This window comes from Erpetoichthys calabaricus, chromosome 12 (genome assembly GCF_900747795.2).
Source record: "Erpetoichthys calabaricus chromosome 12, fErpCal1.3, whole genome shotgun sequence".
NCBI classification, from domain to species: domain Eukaryota; kingdom Metazoa; phylum Chordata; class Cladistia; order Polypteriformes; family Polypteridae; genus Erpetoichthys; species Erpetoichthys calabaricus.
In genome coordinates, this window is record NC_041405.2 from 9,510,309 (window position 1) to 9,526,485 (window position 16,177).

General features: G+C 40.4%; 1 protein-coding gene across 1 annotated transcript in view; it reads left to right on the forward strand.

Annotated features, from left to right (window-relative positions):
- LOC114661823 (3-methyl-2-oxobutanoate dehydrogenase [lipoamide] kinase, mitochondrial-like) overlaps window positions 1–4,612 on the forward strand; it is a 28,222-nt gene extending 23,610 nt beyond the window's left edge. Inside the window, exons 8-11 of the mRNA XM_028815026.2 lie at window positions 1,269–1,397; window positions 1,573–1,662; window positions 2,472–2,633; window positions 4,454–4,612. Of these exons, the coding sequence (XP_028670859.1) occupies window positions 1,269–1,397; window positions 1,573–1,662; window positions 2,472–2,633; window positions 4,454–4,598 (526 nt within the window). The 3' untranslated portion in view covers window positions 4,599–4,612. The remainder of the gene's footprint in view (window positions 1–1,268; window positions 1,398–1,572; window positions 1,663–2,471; window positions 2,634–4,453) is intronic.
- The last annotated feature ends 11,565 nt before the right edge of the window (window positions 4,613–16,177 follow it).

Below are 16,177 nucleotides of genomic sequence, written 5' to 3' on the forward strand. Positions count from 1 at the left end.
TCAAAGTCTCAGAAAATATCAAGATGTAATTTTTTGCTGCAATATCGCACACCCCTACTTGTGATCATAAAAGTTAGCCACTGATAGCAACAACACTTGTTCCAGTTACTTAAGTAAGGCTTGGCAAGTTTTAAAATACAGTAATCCCTCCTCCATCGCGGGGGTTGCGTTACATAACCCCCCGCGAAAGGTGAAAATCCGCGAAGTAGAAACCATATGTTTATATGGTTATTTTTATATTGTCATGCTTGGGTCACAGATTTGCACAGAAACACAGGAAGTTGTAGAGAGACAGGAACTTTATTCAAACACTGCAAACAAACATTTGTCTCTTTTTCAAAAGTTTAAACTGTGCTCCATGACAAGACAGAGTTCCGTCTCACAATTAAAAGAATGCAAACATATCTTCCTCTTCAAAGGAGTGCGTGTCAGGAGCAGATAATGTCAGAGAGAGAGAGAAAAGCAAACAAATCAATAGGGCTGTTTGGCTTTTAAGTATGCGAAGCACCGCGGCACAAAGCTGTTGAAGGCGGCAGCTCACACCCCCTCCGTCAGTAGCAGAGAGAGAGAGAGAGAGAAAAACAAACAATCAAAAATCAATACGTGCCCTTCGTGCTTTTAAATATGCGAAGCACCTTGCAGCATGTCGCTTCACGAAGCAGCTGCACAGAAGGGAGCAACGTGACGATAATCTTTCAGCATTTTTAGACAAGCGTCCGTATCGTCTAGGTGTGCGAACAGCCCCCTTGCTCAATCCCCCTACGTCAGGATCAGAGAATGTCAGCGCGAGAGAGAGAGAGAAAAGTAAGTTGGGTAGCTTCTCAGCCATCTGCCAATAGCGTCCCTTGTATGAAATCAACTGGGCAAACCAACTGAGGAAGCATGTACCAGAAATTAAAAGACCCATTGTCTGCAGAAATCCGCGAACCAGCAAAAAAATCTGCGATATATATTTAAATATGCTTACATATAAAATCCGCGATAGATTGAAGCCGCGAAAGGCGAAGCGCGATATAGCGAGGGATTACTGTATAGCCAAAAGTTTAAAAATAAGTATCTACACTGAACCAAAATTTGAAATGTTAGAAGTTAACTCACAATTTAGTCTGTTTCTTTACACTTGATTACATTTTAACATACATTTTTGTTAACAAAGGTATAAGTGTGACTGTGAAACATCATATGCTATTAAATATTTACAATTATTTTGGTGTGTTTCAGGCAGTGCTTTAACTTCTTGAGTTTCTTGTCATCTTTTACCTTCAAAGGCGACTTTGTGAACACAAATACGGAAACGCACCTCGCGTTAGGATTAATGGTCATGTTGCAGCTCGTTTCCCATTCATCCTAATGCCGCTGGACTACATTCTACCAGAACTCCTCAAGAACGCTATGAGGTGAGCATCCCATACTCATTTCAACATTGTCTCAATTTGGAATGAAAATTTATTTACTTTGTGAAAGCAGAACCTCTACTATTTGAGATTTTAGTTTACCTAATGTTAAAGTTAACATGAAGTCTTAATGACAGCATTTTAGAGCCCACCCTAATAATTTGGTTTTGATTTACAGAGCAACCATGGAAAGCCATATGGATACTCCCTACAATGTGCCTGACATAGTGGTAACCATTGCCAACAATGATGTGGATTTTATAATTAGGTGAGTTTTGTGTAATTTGCAATGTAATAAGCATCAGAAGATTGCAACTGAGAATTTGGACTCTTTGTTTGGTGTAAATATCTATTATTACAATACATATCAACGTAAGCACTTAATTTTATTTGCTTTTCATTTGTTTATGGTAATTTAACATTCAGACAATGGAAATGGAAGATTTGTTAGAGGAGGATTTCCAGTGTATACAGCCAGTCCCATGAGCCACCAGTCAAGTCTGGTTGACCCAGAAAACTGCAGTGTGGCCATTGCAGATTACAAAAAATATTGTGTATGTATTACCACCAAACTTGTTTTCCCAAAAAGCATACATTCTACAGCTGTCATCAGTTTGGCTTGCTGCAAGTTGGGTTCTCATTTTTCTATATTTTGGAGCATATAGTGTATCTTGGTGCATCCCTGTGCTAGTAAAAGTGATATTGACAGGTGTTCTTTGCAGACTTTTTAAGGCTGAACACCATTCTTGTTATCCTCCTTTTGTTACTTTTTTCAGTACATTATGAAAAAGCGACCCCATTCTAGCCCAGCGTTGTAGGAGTATATATGTAGACAGAGCCGTTGCGTTTCTCCACAACAACACAATGCCTTATCCAAAACAGATTATTGCCTTAGTCACTTGATGATCACACTGCTTATAGTTAAGGCAACAAACATTTAAATTAGAAAAACAAATTGTGTATCATTAATTTGGGTATGGTTTTCATTTAATATTTGGGTACACATTGTTGGCTTTATTTTTTCTTAATTTTTCTTTCCTAAAATTGTACCTTGAACGTTTTCTCCCTTTTTTGCAGAATTTCAGACCGAGGAGGTGGCATTCCTCACAACATCTTGCATAAGGTGATGGACTTTCATTTTACTACAGCAGAGTCTAGTACTCAGGAACCCCGCTTTAACTCTCTGTTGGGGGATATGGTGGATATGGTGAACAGTGGCCAGTCGAGCCCCATGCATGGGTAAGCACTGCCAGTTGGAAGCAAATGTAAAGCTTTCTGTCTGCTAATCATTAAATGATGGCTTGTCTTTCCTGAAATCCTGTATTGGCATTTTAAAAAAAAAACACATAAAAAACAGGTTTTGTTTTTTTTGCCTTAAATTATCCAACATATTCATGAATTGTTTTGGATTTAGAGTTGTCACATTTTAACTGCAGTATTTAAAAAGCAACTAAGGAGTGCACAGAATACAGCACTGTTTATTGTGTGTTTACGGAGTTTTATTGTTTTTCTGTTCAGCCTGTAGCAGTACCACAGATTGTCAATTATAAATGGCTTCCATTAAGCAAAATGTTTACTGTTCTACAGCCAAACTTTGTAGTAATCAAGAATCTTGCAAAGTGCTTGTGAAGAGCACCAAATATAAATAAAGCTAGTATAAACAGGAGAAGAGATGTTTGAAGGGAAGCTAGAAATTGAATTGGAAAACGACTTTTGCTTCCTGTTCTCGCTTATCTTTTATTTTGTCTCCTTATGGCTCATCTCCCATTCTGCATGGCACTAGTACGACAATTGAGTTTAAAGTGTTAAAGTAATAACAGTGCACATCGATAGTTCTTGGAATTTTTTAATAGAATATTGTAGTATGGAAAGAAGCCTATTAAGAGTAGTGAATGTTTGATAAAAGCTTATGAAGATAAAATATAAGGGCAGTCATGAAAAAATATACTTATGGAAGATCAGTGGATTTGATTGATTTGAGTTAAATGATCTTTTGTCATTACAACGTTATGTTGAGTTTTTCACATTTGTAAATTTGTTATGAATTTAACTTAACTAGAGATGATGCTAATTATATCAAACCAAAAAGCTGGAATAACAAATAATAGTTATGGGTAATTCACATAAAATTGTTATACAACACTCATTCACAGTGGATTTAATTTGGCTTTTTCAAATTTGATCAACAGGTAAAGGCTCTTGAGTGCTGTGGGCACTATGGGGTGTCTCACAGTCCCAAATCTTTGATGCAATTTTAAAGACTCAGTTCCAGGTGCAGATAAATTAATTTCTTTTCACAGATACTTTACAAACACTCCACAGCTCCCAACAATACAATTTTTCTCTTCTCCACTGTTCTTCTGCCTGGATGAAGTGTAGCAGCTTCCTTTATTTTAAACTTGTGAGTACTTACAGTGCAAGAACCCCTGTGTTCCCTGGGTCAGGCAGAACCCCTCTGTGACAAAGAGAGCCTGTCTGGAGCAGCAGCTCTCTTTCTAACAGAACCCGAGGACCCTCAACAGGGTTGCCCACCAAAACTACAACTATCATGCAGCCCTGTGGATGTCAGAACGGGAAGCATGCAGCGGGATTGTCGCCACCCAGCGTACAGGAGGAGTACATGTCTCTGGGAAGCAGTCTTCCCTTGTTCATCCATTATAGGTACCATTAGTTAACCCATTCAGGATGTCCATCCTTCCATTTAAAAAGGCTGTTGCTGCCAGATAAGGAACCATCTATCTCAGCCAGATTGCCAGCTAACCCATGTCATATATTAGAGTCAAAGTGATATTTGGAAACCACACTGCACTGCACAAGTTACCCTCTTGCTCCTTACATCCTAATTCCAGACATTTATAAACTTGTATAAAATGGTTCTTCATGGAGCCATTTCCACTGTATAAAATTACAATGCATGGAAAAGAAAACCGCTTTTTGAATTTGAAATTTAAGTGTTGAATTTGACAAGAGTTTTGTTTTTTTAAAATGAAAATTTTAAGTCTCACATTTTTAGGAAAAGACTTTGACAAATGCAAATCCTGTGTGTGTTCTTTCTCCAGATTTGGCTTTGGACTGCCAACATCCCGTGCTTATGCTGAATACCTGGGTGGTTCCCTAACAATCCAGTCCCTGCAAGGGATTGGGACCGATGTCTACCTGCGGCTGCGCCACATTGACGGAAAAGAGGAAAGCTTCCGAATCTAGTGACACATTACAAACTTGCCATGCCATCGTCTTTTCACATCAAACACTTGATCTCAAAAACAGTAAAAGTAAACACTTTGCCACTTCGCATGTTGAAGAGAACAAGTCTCACTTAACCTCGGTTTGCATTGAATACATTTTTTAAGGCAAACAGCACCGTGGCAGTCTAAATTTTGTTTCCTCCCTACATTTTAAAAAAGTCGCGGGTAAAGGTTAATTTCTTTGGTTTAGTTTTGTTGTTTAAACTGTGGTCAAGTTTAGAGCAAAACATTTTTTGAAAATGAAAATCGAATCTGTTACTCTGTTATAGCTGTAAATATATTTGTTAGGTGCACTACTTTTTATTTATAGGTGTATTTGAGATTCTGACCTCAATATGCATAACCTGTCCCCTTTTCCAACTTGTTAGACCTCATACAAGTTTGGGCAGTGGGACTCAATTTGCTGATATGTGGACTTGAATGACTACTCCATTGAATGAGGTTTGCAATTCTTTTTATTTTTTAAGTATTTAAAGTGACATCTTTTGAAGCAGAAGATCATTACAAATGAATATTCTCCTTTGTCAGCGTGAGACGGCCTCAAATTTATTTTAATGGACATGGTTGACCGAGAGTCCCATTTGGATAACTCCACTTGATTCTTCCTTCAGCTTTATCCACAGCAATTTTTTTTCCCCCCAAGGATTCAGACTTTTTTCTTTTCTTGGCTGGCTATAAAATAAAAGTTTTCATCGCTGCCGTAGAAGGGACACAATTCCTTTATTGGGCTTGGTGGTGCCCAGTATGTAGAATGATCCTTTGAGTTAATTCTCATCTTAAGCTAAATGGACAACCTTTTCAGTCCTGAACTCACTATTGCGTTTAAGAGGAACTGAGGTTTGTTCTTTGGTCTGTATGTGGGAGTGGTGGTCTCTCTTCATTTTCACTGTTTGTAATAAACAGATTATGCATTGTTTACATGACATGGAAAGTCTTGGCCAGATCTGAATACAGAGGTGGCTTAAAAGATACGAATGAATGGATTTGTTTTTACCGATTGAAAAAAAGCGGCATCTTTTTGTTGTTAAATAAAGCCCCATAATACTCCCTAATGTTTCTGTCATTGGAACGTGAATTAAGGATTTGAGTTAAAAAAAAAAAATGTTTTAAGCATTGAAACTAATTTGAGGTTTAAAACCAGTTAGAGGTAAAAAAAAAAAAAAAAAAAAAAAAAGTTTGTAAGGCCCACCCCCTTCTAACCGTAGCCCCAAATCACTGTGTGCTTTATGAAGAAGTTTCAACATGGCCTCCTTGTCAAACTGCAGGTTAAATCAAGCGTGCACAACTGAATCAAATTAAGTGTAACCACAAAGCGTCCTCTAGTAAAAATGGGTTTTGAAAGCATTTGTCAGTGTTGTCAATGGTACACCCCCCCCCCCCCCCCCCCCCCCCCATTTTGCGTGCTCTTAATACACGGCCTGAGTTTATTCATCCAGTCAGTGTTCTCTCACTGGCAGTTGCACCCTTTGTAACACAGGCGAGCAAAGCAGCAGTGAGGTTACAGTCGAGAGAAGACTCACCTTAGTGACACTGGCATGCGGTTGTTCAGACTAAGAAAGAAAGAGAGCACAATATATTGAGTAAATAAAGCAGTTTGTATCATCATTTATGACAGTTGTTGATTTCGGTGAGCTGTTGCTGCTTTAAACATGGTAAGCATTGATGGTGTGACTTGCAGCTGGGCTGCTTATTCTTCCTTCAGGCTTTGGCACTAGGCTGGCGTTGTGCAGAGCGGTGCATTGTTCCACAATTTTAGTTTTCATAAAAGAAAATTGTGGGAGTTTTTTTTAAAAACGTGACTAAACCTGTAGGACTGGTGCTCTAACATTTTTTTTGGTCTCTCATTGCACAATTCCTACATTTTTCTCAGATAAGATTTGCCTCTATTAATGGGTCACATTCACAAGTGCAGATGACCTGCTGTGTCTACCAGTAATGTGAAGGCAGAGTCCGCACTTTGGGTGTCTAATTCTGGGAACAGGACTGTGCATGTGATTAGTATACACAACTTGATGGAACTGCATTGATCATTGAAAAAGGTTTGAAAAAGCACTAAAATAAAAGGTTGCGAGGTGAGCACAGACAAAACACGGTTATTTTGTAAGATTACAGATAATTTATGTGTTTATTTTATAACTATCGCTTCACTCGCCAATTAATCCCCCCTCCCTGCGCAACGTGCCAGCCACTTTGCATTTCTCCTGCTCATGTATGTGGATTTCACTTTCATCAAACAACAAATCTTTTAATTCTCGTGGATACGCCTGTTCGTTGAGAAGAAACACTACATTTCCCTGATGGCAACACGAATTAGACGATCAACAAGTCTCCGACTTAAAGTTTAAATCTGAACGATATATTCGATCTCTTTTCATTGTTACGTTATTTCACCGAGTAATAATTTCCGTTTGTTTGCGCTAATGCGATCTTTACTATCATTTTTTTGAGACTTTCGAATTTTAGTACTTTCAATATCTCTAACCTGCTCTGCATGTGTATTGCGCCGTTTTTGAATCCTTTACAACGTTCTACTTTGTCGTCTACTCTTTGTCTTTTATTTCTCGCCCTGGGCCTGGTTAAATCTCTTGGCACAAAGTCTAATCTCGCGGGATGTGAAAGTATCTCTCGGAAAAAGTCATGTCTCGTCCCAGGATTTTTTTTTTTTATTATAATAGAGCGATATACTGATATCCGTCAATACAGAGTGAGTTAATGTTAAATGTGAATAAACAGGTTAGCTGATGCTGTCGCCATGCTGGTATCACAAACTAATAAACTTGATATTGGTAATTATAAAGGAATACCTCCATGAAAAACCTTTGTCCACTTTTGATGCTTTAGTTGTTTAGTGCTTTTCAACAACTTTTGTGAAAGAGGAGAGGGTAGAGTAAATTAATTCCATTGCTGGCTAACTAAGAAGAAGTAGGTTTACCTCTCGATGTGTCTTTTCTGAATTTTGTCAGAAGGGGCGAATTCCTTTTCTTTTGGGGGAAAATGGCGGCTGCTGGTTTCCTTTACAACCAGTTTCTTAACTGTGGATGCCAACCTTCACCGGTAATATTAGGAGGTGCCCGTTACACAAGTTGTTTGGTATTCAATCGTCCATTTTTTTCTTACCAACTTTACCCAGTTCAGGTTGGCAGGTCCTCTTCCCTGTCAGCATTGGGTGAAAGGCAACTCAATTTAGGGTAACCAGTCGACTTAATGCACACATTTTTTTCTGGGGATCTCTCCAATTCCTGCCAAGCTTAATTCAATTCATGGTAATGGGGGCCCTTACTCCAGCATTGTGTGCAGGACGGGGATGCACTTCAGGCCACCGTTGACACACACACACCAACTCATTTCAGAACTTCCAAGTAATTCAAAATGTATGGGATTAACTAGAAAAAAAAATACTACACCTGTGTGAGTTTGTCTTTTTTCTGAAAGCTGAAAATACTGCATATGGTGTAACAAAATGTGAAGATTTTGAGGTTCAAACTCCCAAAAATGAACTGGGCAGCTGAAAAGTCAAAACTCAATCTGTAGTTTAGATGGAACATCATGACACGAACTGATTAACCTGCCAACATAGACAACCTGGGCCTTTTGACTTTATTTCAGCAGAGACTCCTTAAACTTTTAAACTCTGGACTCAAAAAGTCCAATTTTAAACACACTGTGTATTTTAAAATGGCTGCTACAGATTGATTTTTAAATTCTGTATCATTGCTGATTTGAACCTTGTCTGTTTTAGATCCTACTTTTAGAATCTTGGACTGTAACAAAGAGAGTATTTTTTTGTAAATTATTAGATTTGGGGTAATCGGGATCCAAATGGACAAACAATGTAAGCAACTACTTCTTGGTTATTCCTGCAAATTGTTTATTCAACATGAAGTGAGCCCCTAAAATTTGGGGTGCATGCTGAGCAAAAAAAAAAAATAAATAAATAAAATAGAAGAAAAGAGCAGGAGAGCTGAGAAGAGAAGATCCCAAGGAAATTACCAAGAGCTCCGCGGACTGATCAACAATCTCCACTTCCACTGCATGTTCTGCGTAAGTAGTTTTAAATAAGACTCCTTTTTTTTTTTTTTTCCTTTTTTCAATTACAGTTCCTAACTTTTTAAGTCTCTTTTTTAAATATATTTCCTACTTTTGCTACCATCTGTTTGACTGTTTTTCTGTTTATTAATTTTGATTTATGATGTTAATGATTTTATATTGTTTGTTTTGGGTCCAGGTATATTGTTAAGAGCACCAGCTGTGGGTGGCTGCCATATTCCCACAGGCGTTAGCAGATGTGATGAGATGAGTGCAGTGAGGGGGCACCTGCAGTGGTGACTGGCACGAGTGTAGCTCAGGCCTGAAGACCACCGTTTGGACGGCTTTTTCAGAGCTGGAATCTCTTTGCTTGAAGCAGCTGTCCGCATGCAGGTAGGGCTGTATATGTGGGGCACTATAAAGTAGACACCCAGCACTCTCATAAACAACATAGTAATCATAATGTGAACCAAAATAAAGAAACTTCATGATAATTAATATATTCAAGGTGTAGTGGTAAGAGCGCCTGGTGTGGGTGACTGCCATATTCTCACAGGGGGTTAGCAGCTGGGGGGACAACTTCAATAACATTGGTCAACAAAAAATGTGTTGTTTGCTATTGGGAACCTCAGACCAGCTCTTTATTATTTTTTACACTGATTTCATATATGAAATTGGAATTAAGCTAGCGCGTCAGGTTTTTGAGATACACGTCATTGACGTTTTAACACTTTTAAAGATCAACATAATATATCAAGGGTGGCGCAGTGCTGCTGCCTCGCAGTTAGGAGGCCCGGGTTCACTTCCCGGGTCTTCCCTGTGTGGAGTTTGCATGTTCTCCCCGTTTCTGCGTGGGTTTCCTCCCACAGTCCAAAGACATGCAGGTTAGGTGCATTGGCGATTTTAAATTGGCCCTAGTGAATTTAAATTGTGAATTTCCCATTGGGATTAATAAAGTATCTATCTATCTATCGTGTGTGTCCTGCGGTGGGCTGGCGACCTGTCTGGGATTTGTTCCATGTGGGATTGGCTCCAGCAGACCCCCGTGACCCTGTAATTAGGATATAGCGGGTTGGGTGCTGGATGGATAATATATCAACACAATATGTGGAGTTTGAAGTCTGGCCCACCAAAAATGTTTTGATGCGTTTATTCTGAAAACAAACCAGATGACGATACCAGAGACGCTTTAAAACAGGTTTATGTCGATTTACCTCAAAGCGAGGTCAGCGGTGCTGCCCATCCGTCTCTCTTGGCAAGAACCAACAGTAGTCACCCGTCATGTTTTGGAGTGAATTTCCCCTGAGATCGGTTTGCCATCTACCTTTATATCTTGATGAAATCTTTCCCCGTGCTCATCGCTGACATCGCCCAGATTTGGTAGGTAAAAAACCTGTATCTTCAGTGACATTCAGGCTCCCATCAGCTGATAGGCTTTCAGCAGGTTCTCAGCAAGCTCAGCATCCTTCTCCGCGCTGTGACTGCCAAGACAATTCTGGAAAACCTGTGCGAATGCTTCCCATGCCGCCGAGTCAGTTGGCTTCATTGTCCGTTTGAACTCCCCGTCAAGCATCAGTTCACGGAACATCATAACTTAAAAAAAATGGGACGTGCTGGAAGAAAACTGTTTTCAGATTTTGAGTCAGCAAGTGAAACTGCTTTTAATTGTTTTTTAAAGTAAAGGTGAAAGACTCCCAGTAGCGAAATGCTCGTTGACCAGTGTAATAAAAGCAGCACAGTGAGCGGACACCCAGCTTAGTGGTACTTTTAACCGTTTAGTCTGCTTGTGCGGAGTTGCTTTCCTTAAAGCAGCTGTCCATGTGCAGATAAGGTGTACATGTGGGACGTTAAAAAGCAGCTAAATTCCACAACAGTACAAATACTAATAGTAATTTCTGACAGGATTGATTGAGAGCAGGCATACTTCATGAGCAGAAATAATTTATTTTTCATTAGGAGATTAGTTGGAGTGGAACTTCTTTTATACGGAAGCTCTGAACCGCACAATGAAAGAAAAAAAAAAAGGGCTAGCCCATATTTCGTCCTTACGTGATGTTTTCATGTATGTAGGGATACTTTTGTGTACGTACGAGATAAAGTTGGATTGAAAATTGCGCTTCGGGGCCAAATAATTATGCCTTCACCAAGGCTACGGCGCTTCAGTTTGACGTCACTTTAAGTGATTGTAGCGGATGGGATTTTATTTACTTTAAAAACGAAAGCCCACCCATCTGTTTTTTATATCGCCGAGGTACCATCACTGGAAGTGATGTTTTCACGCACGGACGAGATAAGGGTTATCCCATAATTTTTTTCGCTGTACGGTTCGGAGCTTCCGTACTTTTTTTACGTGTGGTCCTCCAAGATTCTTTTTGTCTAATTCGAAGGTACTTGGTGCCCCCCTCCTTTTGTGAATGTGAGGCTCTACGAGTTGCTGCAGTGCAGATGATCTGCTGTTAACAGCTGCGAATTTAAGGTCTGAGACCTGCTAATTCCCGATGTGATCGGGTTGGCCCATGAGGTCATTCTTGACAGGATGGGCTCTTCGTGTTGTTGCAGTTACTGAATGTCGCCTCAAGAGGGCAGCACCAGCCTATGCAATGCATGCGGTGTTGGCACTAATCGTATTCGGGCCTTTTCTGTTCGTACCCAACTGTTAAGCAGCTTTTTGCTTACACCGATAATATAACGGAGAGGCCTTATTACGACACGGAAATGGCGGGTCAACCTCTTACTGTATCACCCCTCTGTAAATAATTGAAAAAGCAGCAGTTAACGGGGAGGGAGAGGAAAGTGTGACCAGGGGTGGTGACCAATAGCACTTGGATTAATTATCTCATAGTTCATCATGAACTGTTTATACCTGTTCGTGGTCTTGGGGAACACATTTATACTTTGTTCAATTTGCTTAATTCACTATTGTGACAAAGAAAGCACCTGCTTCCTCTTTCAGTGGTGTGGTTTAGCACATCAGAAGATAACTAAAAATCATCAACTACTCCTCAAGTCCTAAGAGTGGGCAATTTGAGTGACAAACAGCATGTAGTAAATTGTCGTAATCTATTCATTAACTGAATGAGTCCTATGTGAAAAATAAAACAGACGCCCAGATGATTCTTAGTTATTTCCTGATACTCAGAACTGTAAAATCCAAAGAGGATGTTCATACTTTTTTCACATGACTGTAAGTGTCAAAAGTTTTTATTATTGGAGACAAGTGCAACCCAGCAGTCCCTTAAAGAATGTTTAATGGTACATATGATGCAGCACCCTTTAAATAACGTGAATGGTCTTCACTTCAAGCTTTGTGTGATTAAAATAAAGTACTTGAACATTAAGAATTGCAGGAGTTAGAGGATGGCGTGCATGGCACAGTGTTGCCACCTCTGGTTGCCCCTGAAATGTGGTATTGGTATGCTGGGTAATTAATTTTTTAATAATTATAATATTTGAGGGCTTTTTTTAAATGAAATATTTAACTGGGAATACTCTAAAAATAGCTGTGTATGGCAACAAGAATATATAGACACTACACCGATCAGCTGCAAGTTTAAAAGAAAATCACCACTTAGATCTGTGCAGGCGTGAAATCCACAACACCTCTGATGGTGGCCTGTTGTTTCTGACACTAAGATGTTTGCAGCAGATCCTTAAAGCCCTGTAAGTTGTGAGACAGAGGGCCTTCAGAGATCGGACTTGTATATCCGGCATATCCCACAGATGCATCGTCGGATTGAGATCTGGGGGATTTGGAGGCCAAAGTCAACTCCTTGATCTCTCGTTCCTCAAACCATTCCTGAAAAAATGTTTGCAGTTTGCGTTATTCTTTGGAGTGAGGCCACTGCCATCAGGGAATCCCCTTTCCATGAAGGGGAGTGTACATCGCCTGCTACAACTTGTGTCAAAGTTGTAGCGGTCCGGTGTCACTCAGATTCACACCATCAATAGGACGGTGATTTATTTTTTTTTTTTGGTGGGGATTCCAGGAATGCACCCTGCCTTGGCCCGACCCCCACACACTCACAGACCGAGACTTGAATCAAACAAATGAGTGAGTAATATATTAAGTGGAAACTCAAATATGAACAACAAAAATCAGACAACTCTCCCTTTCGGCGATACAAATATTACACACAACAATCAACCTCAAACGATAACCACTCACGACAGTGTCCTTGGCACAGTTCCAAAGCAACAGAAACGGATGAAATGAGATTGAGTAAAAATGACGATGACGCTCCTGGGAACCTCTTCCGTAAGAAATTGATCTAAACAGTCCTGAGCGACAAGGTGTGGTGAGATTTGTGGGAATGCTCCCTCCGAAGACATACGATGACTAATCCACCACTATTTATGCGACAGGCCAGCTCGAGACAGGCCATCCATCCTTACAAGAAATGAGCCAGGGTATAAATGATTTCACAGGGGTTATGTTGGATGGGACACACGGGGTACACAGAAACACAGACCTCCCTCTTTTCATGTTTCCTGCTGGCCTTTCTTGTCCCCAGCAGCCCCTGCACCCGTTTCAGACATCCAATGAGGGCAATACCCCTTGGAGCTGCTGGGAAATGGAGTCCTTCCAGGGGTAGCACTGCTATAAAGTAACATCCACATGAATCCCAGGACCCAAGGTTTCCACAGCCTCCCCTGGTGTGCCTTATTCCCATGCGTTTTACTGTCATCTCCTCACCCAGGGAAATGATGCACATTCACCCAGCCATATACAGTTAGGTCCATAAATATTTGGACAGAGACAACTTTTTCCTAATTTTGGTTCTGTACATTACCACAATGAATTTTAAATGAAACAACTCAGATGCAGTTGAAGTGCAGACTTTCAGCTTTAATTCAGTGGGGTGAACAAAACGATTGCATAAAAATGTGAGACAACTAAAGCATTTTTTGAACACAATCCCTTCATTTCAGGGGCTCTTAAGTAACTGGACAAATTAAATAACTGGAAATAAAATGTTCATTTCTAATACTTGGTTGAAATCCCTTTGCTGGCAATGACAGCCTGAAGTCTTGAACTCGTGGACATCACCAGATGCTGGGTTTCCTCCTTTTTAATGCTCTGCCAGGCCTTTACTGCTGCGGCTTTCAGTTGCTGTTTGTTTGTGGGCCTTTCTGTCTGAAGTTTAGTCTTCAACAAGTGAAATGCCTGCTCAATTGGGTTAAGATCAGGTGACTGACTTGGCCATTCAAGAAGTTTCCACTTCTTTGCTTTAATAAACTCCTGGGTTGCTTTGGCTGTATGTTTTGGGTCATTGTCCATCTGTATCATGAATCAATTTGACTGCATTTAGCTGGATTTGAGCAGACAGGATGTCTCTGAACACCTCTGAATTCATCCTGTGCATTCATCCATGCTTCTGTCCTGTGTCACATCATCAATAAACACTAGTGTCCCAGTGCCACTGGCAGCCATGCACGCCCAAACCATCACACTGTCTCCACCATGTTTTACAGATGATGTGGTATGCTTTGGATGATGAGCTGTTCCACGCCTTCTCCATACTTTTTTCTTGCCATCATTCTGGTAGAGGTTGATCTTGGTTTCATCTGTCCAAAGAATGTTTTTCTAGAACTGTGCTGGCTTTTTTAGATGTTCTTTAGTAAAGTCCAATCTAGCCTTTCTATTCTTGAGACTCATGAGTGGCTTGCACCTTGCAGTGCACCCTCTGTATTTACTTTCATGCAGTCTTCTCTTTATGGTAGACTTGGATATCGATATGTCTACCCCCTGGAGAGTGTTGTTCACTTGGTTGGCTGTTGTGAAGGGGTTTCTCTTCACCATGGAAATGATTCTGCGATCATCCACCACTGTTGTCTTCCGTGGACGTCCAGGTCTTTTTGTGTTGCTGAGTTCACCAGTGCTTGCTTTCTTTCTCAGGATGTACCAAACTGTAGATTTTGCCACTCGTAATATTGTATCAATTTCTCGGATGGGTTTTTTCTGTTTTCGCAGCTTAAGAATGGCTTCTTTCACCTGCATGGAGAGCTCCTTTGACCGCATGTTGTCTGTTCACAGCAAAATCTTCCACATGCAAGCACCACACATCAAATCAACTCCAGGCCTTTTATCTGCTTAATTGATAATGGCATAATGACGGACTTGCCCACACCTGCCCATGAAATAGCCTTTGAGTCAATTGTCCAATTACTTTTGAGCCCCTGAAATGAAGGGATTGTGTTCAAAAAATGCTTTAGTTGCCTCACATTTGTATGCAATTGTTTTGTTCACCCCACTGAATTAAAGCTGAAAGTCTGCACTTCAACTGCATCTGAGTTGATTCATTTAAATTCATTGTGGTAATGTACAGAATCAAAATTAGAAAAAAGTTGTCTCTGTCCAAATATTTATGGACCTAACTGTATGTGTCCGAAAAGAAAACATGATTTCATCAGACCCGGCCACCATCTTCCATTGTTCCATGGTCTGGTTGTAACAATCATATAACCATTTTAGGTGCTTTTCACTGGTGGTTAGGGGTCAGCATGGTCACTCTGCCTGGTCTTTGGCTACATGGCAAGCTGCAATGCACTGTGTGTTCTGACACCTTAAGTTTTTTCAGCAATTTGTGCTACAGAGGATTCTGTGGGATCAGACAAGACAGGTTTGTTTTTTGCTCCCATCGTGCATCAATGAGCCTTGGATGCCTGTGACCCGGTTCACCGGTTATCCTTCCTTGGACTACTTTTGGTCGGTACCAACCTCTGCATACTAAGAACACCCTGCGATACCTGCCATTTTGGAGTTGCCATGATTCAGTCATCTAGCCTTCACAATCTGGCCCTTTCCAAGTCATCAGATCCTCAACGCTTGCCCATTTTTCCTGCTTCTAACACAACACCTTCAATACCTGACTGTTCGCGTGCTACCTATTATATCCCACCCCTTGACAGGTACCATTGTAACGAGATAATCCATGTTATTTACTTCACCTGACACTGTTTTTAATGTTATGGCTGATCAGAGTATTTTTTAAACCCTGTATTAAAGGACCAACAATAGCAGAAGCTCATCTAGATATATTATTCTGTGGTCAGGTCAGGTCAGGTTGGTGAGCATGCACTGGTACAGCGCGTTGCCGTACCCACCACATAACGAAAACGCTCAGGATCCCTCCCCTCTCCCAGCCCCCTGAGTGCAGACACAAGGTTCGGTCCCACCCTCCGAAAATGACCCTCTATCTGCCACAGCTGGGTGTTAACGTGATAAGTATCCAGGTGCAGTCTGGACAATTTTAGGCCTCCGACAGAACCGAGCACTTCAGACACCGTGACGGCCTGGAACCTCCTTGAATTCATGTGAGAAACACGACGTTTATTTTTTAACTCTTGTATAACTGCATGATTAAATAATTTACTAACTGGATTCAGTAGACCTTTTTAATGTGATGTTTTACCTTGAAAATTGATTTAAGTTTTTCACACAACAAGTTATATAGAGGGTGAGTCAAAATTCTGTTTACACTAATGGATTATTTTTATCTCGACCACAACTTT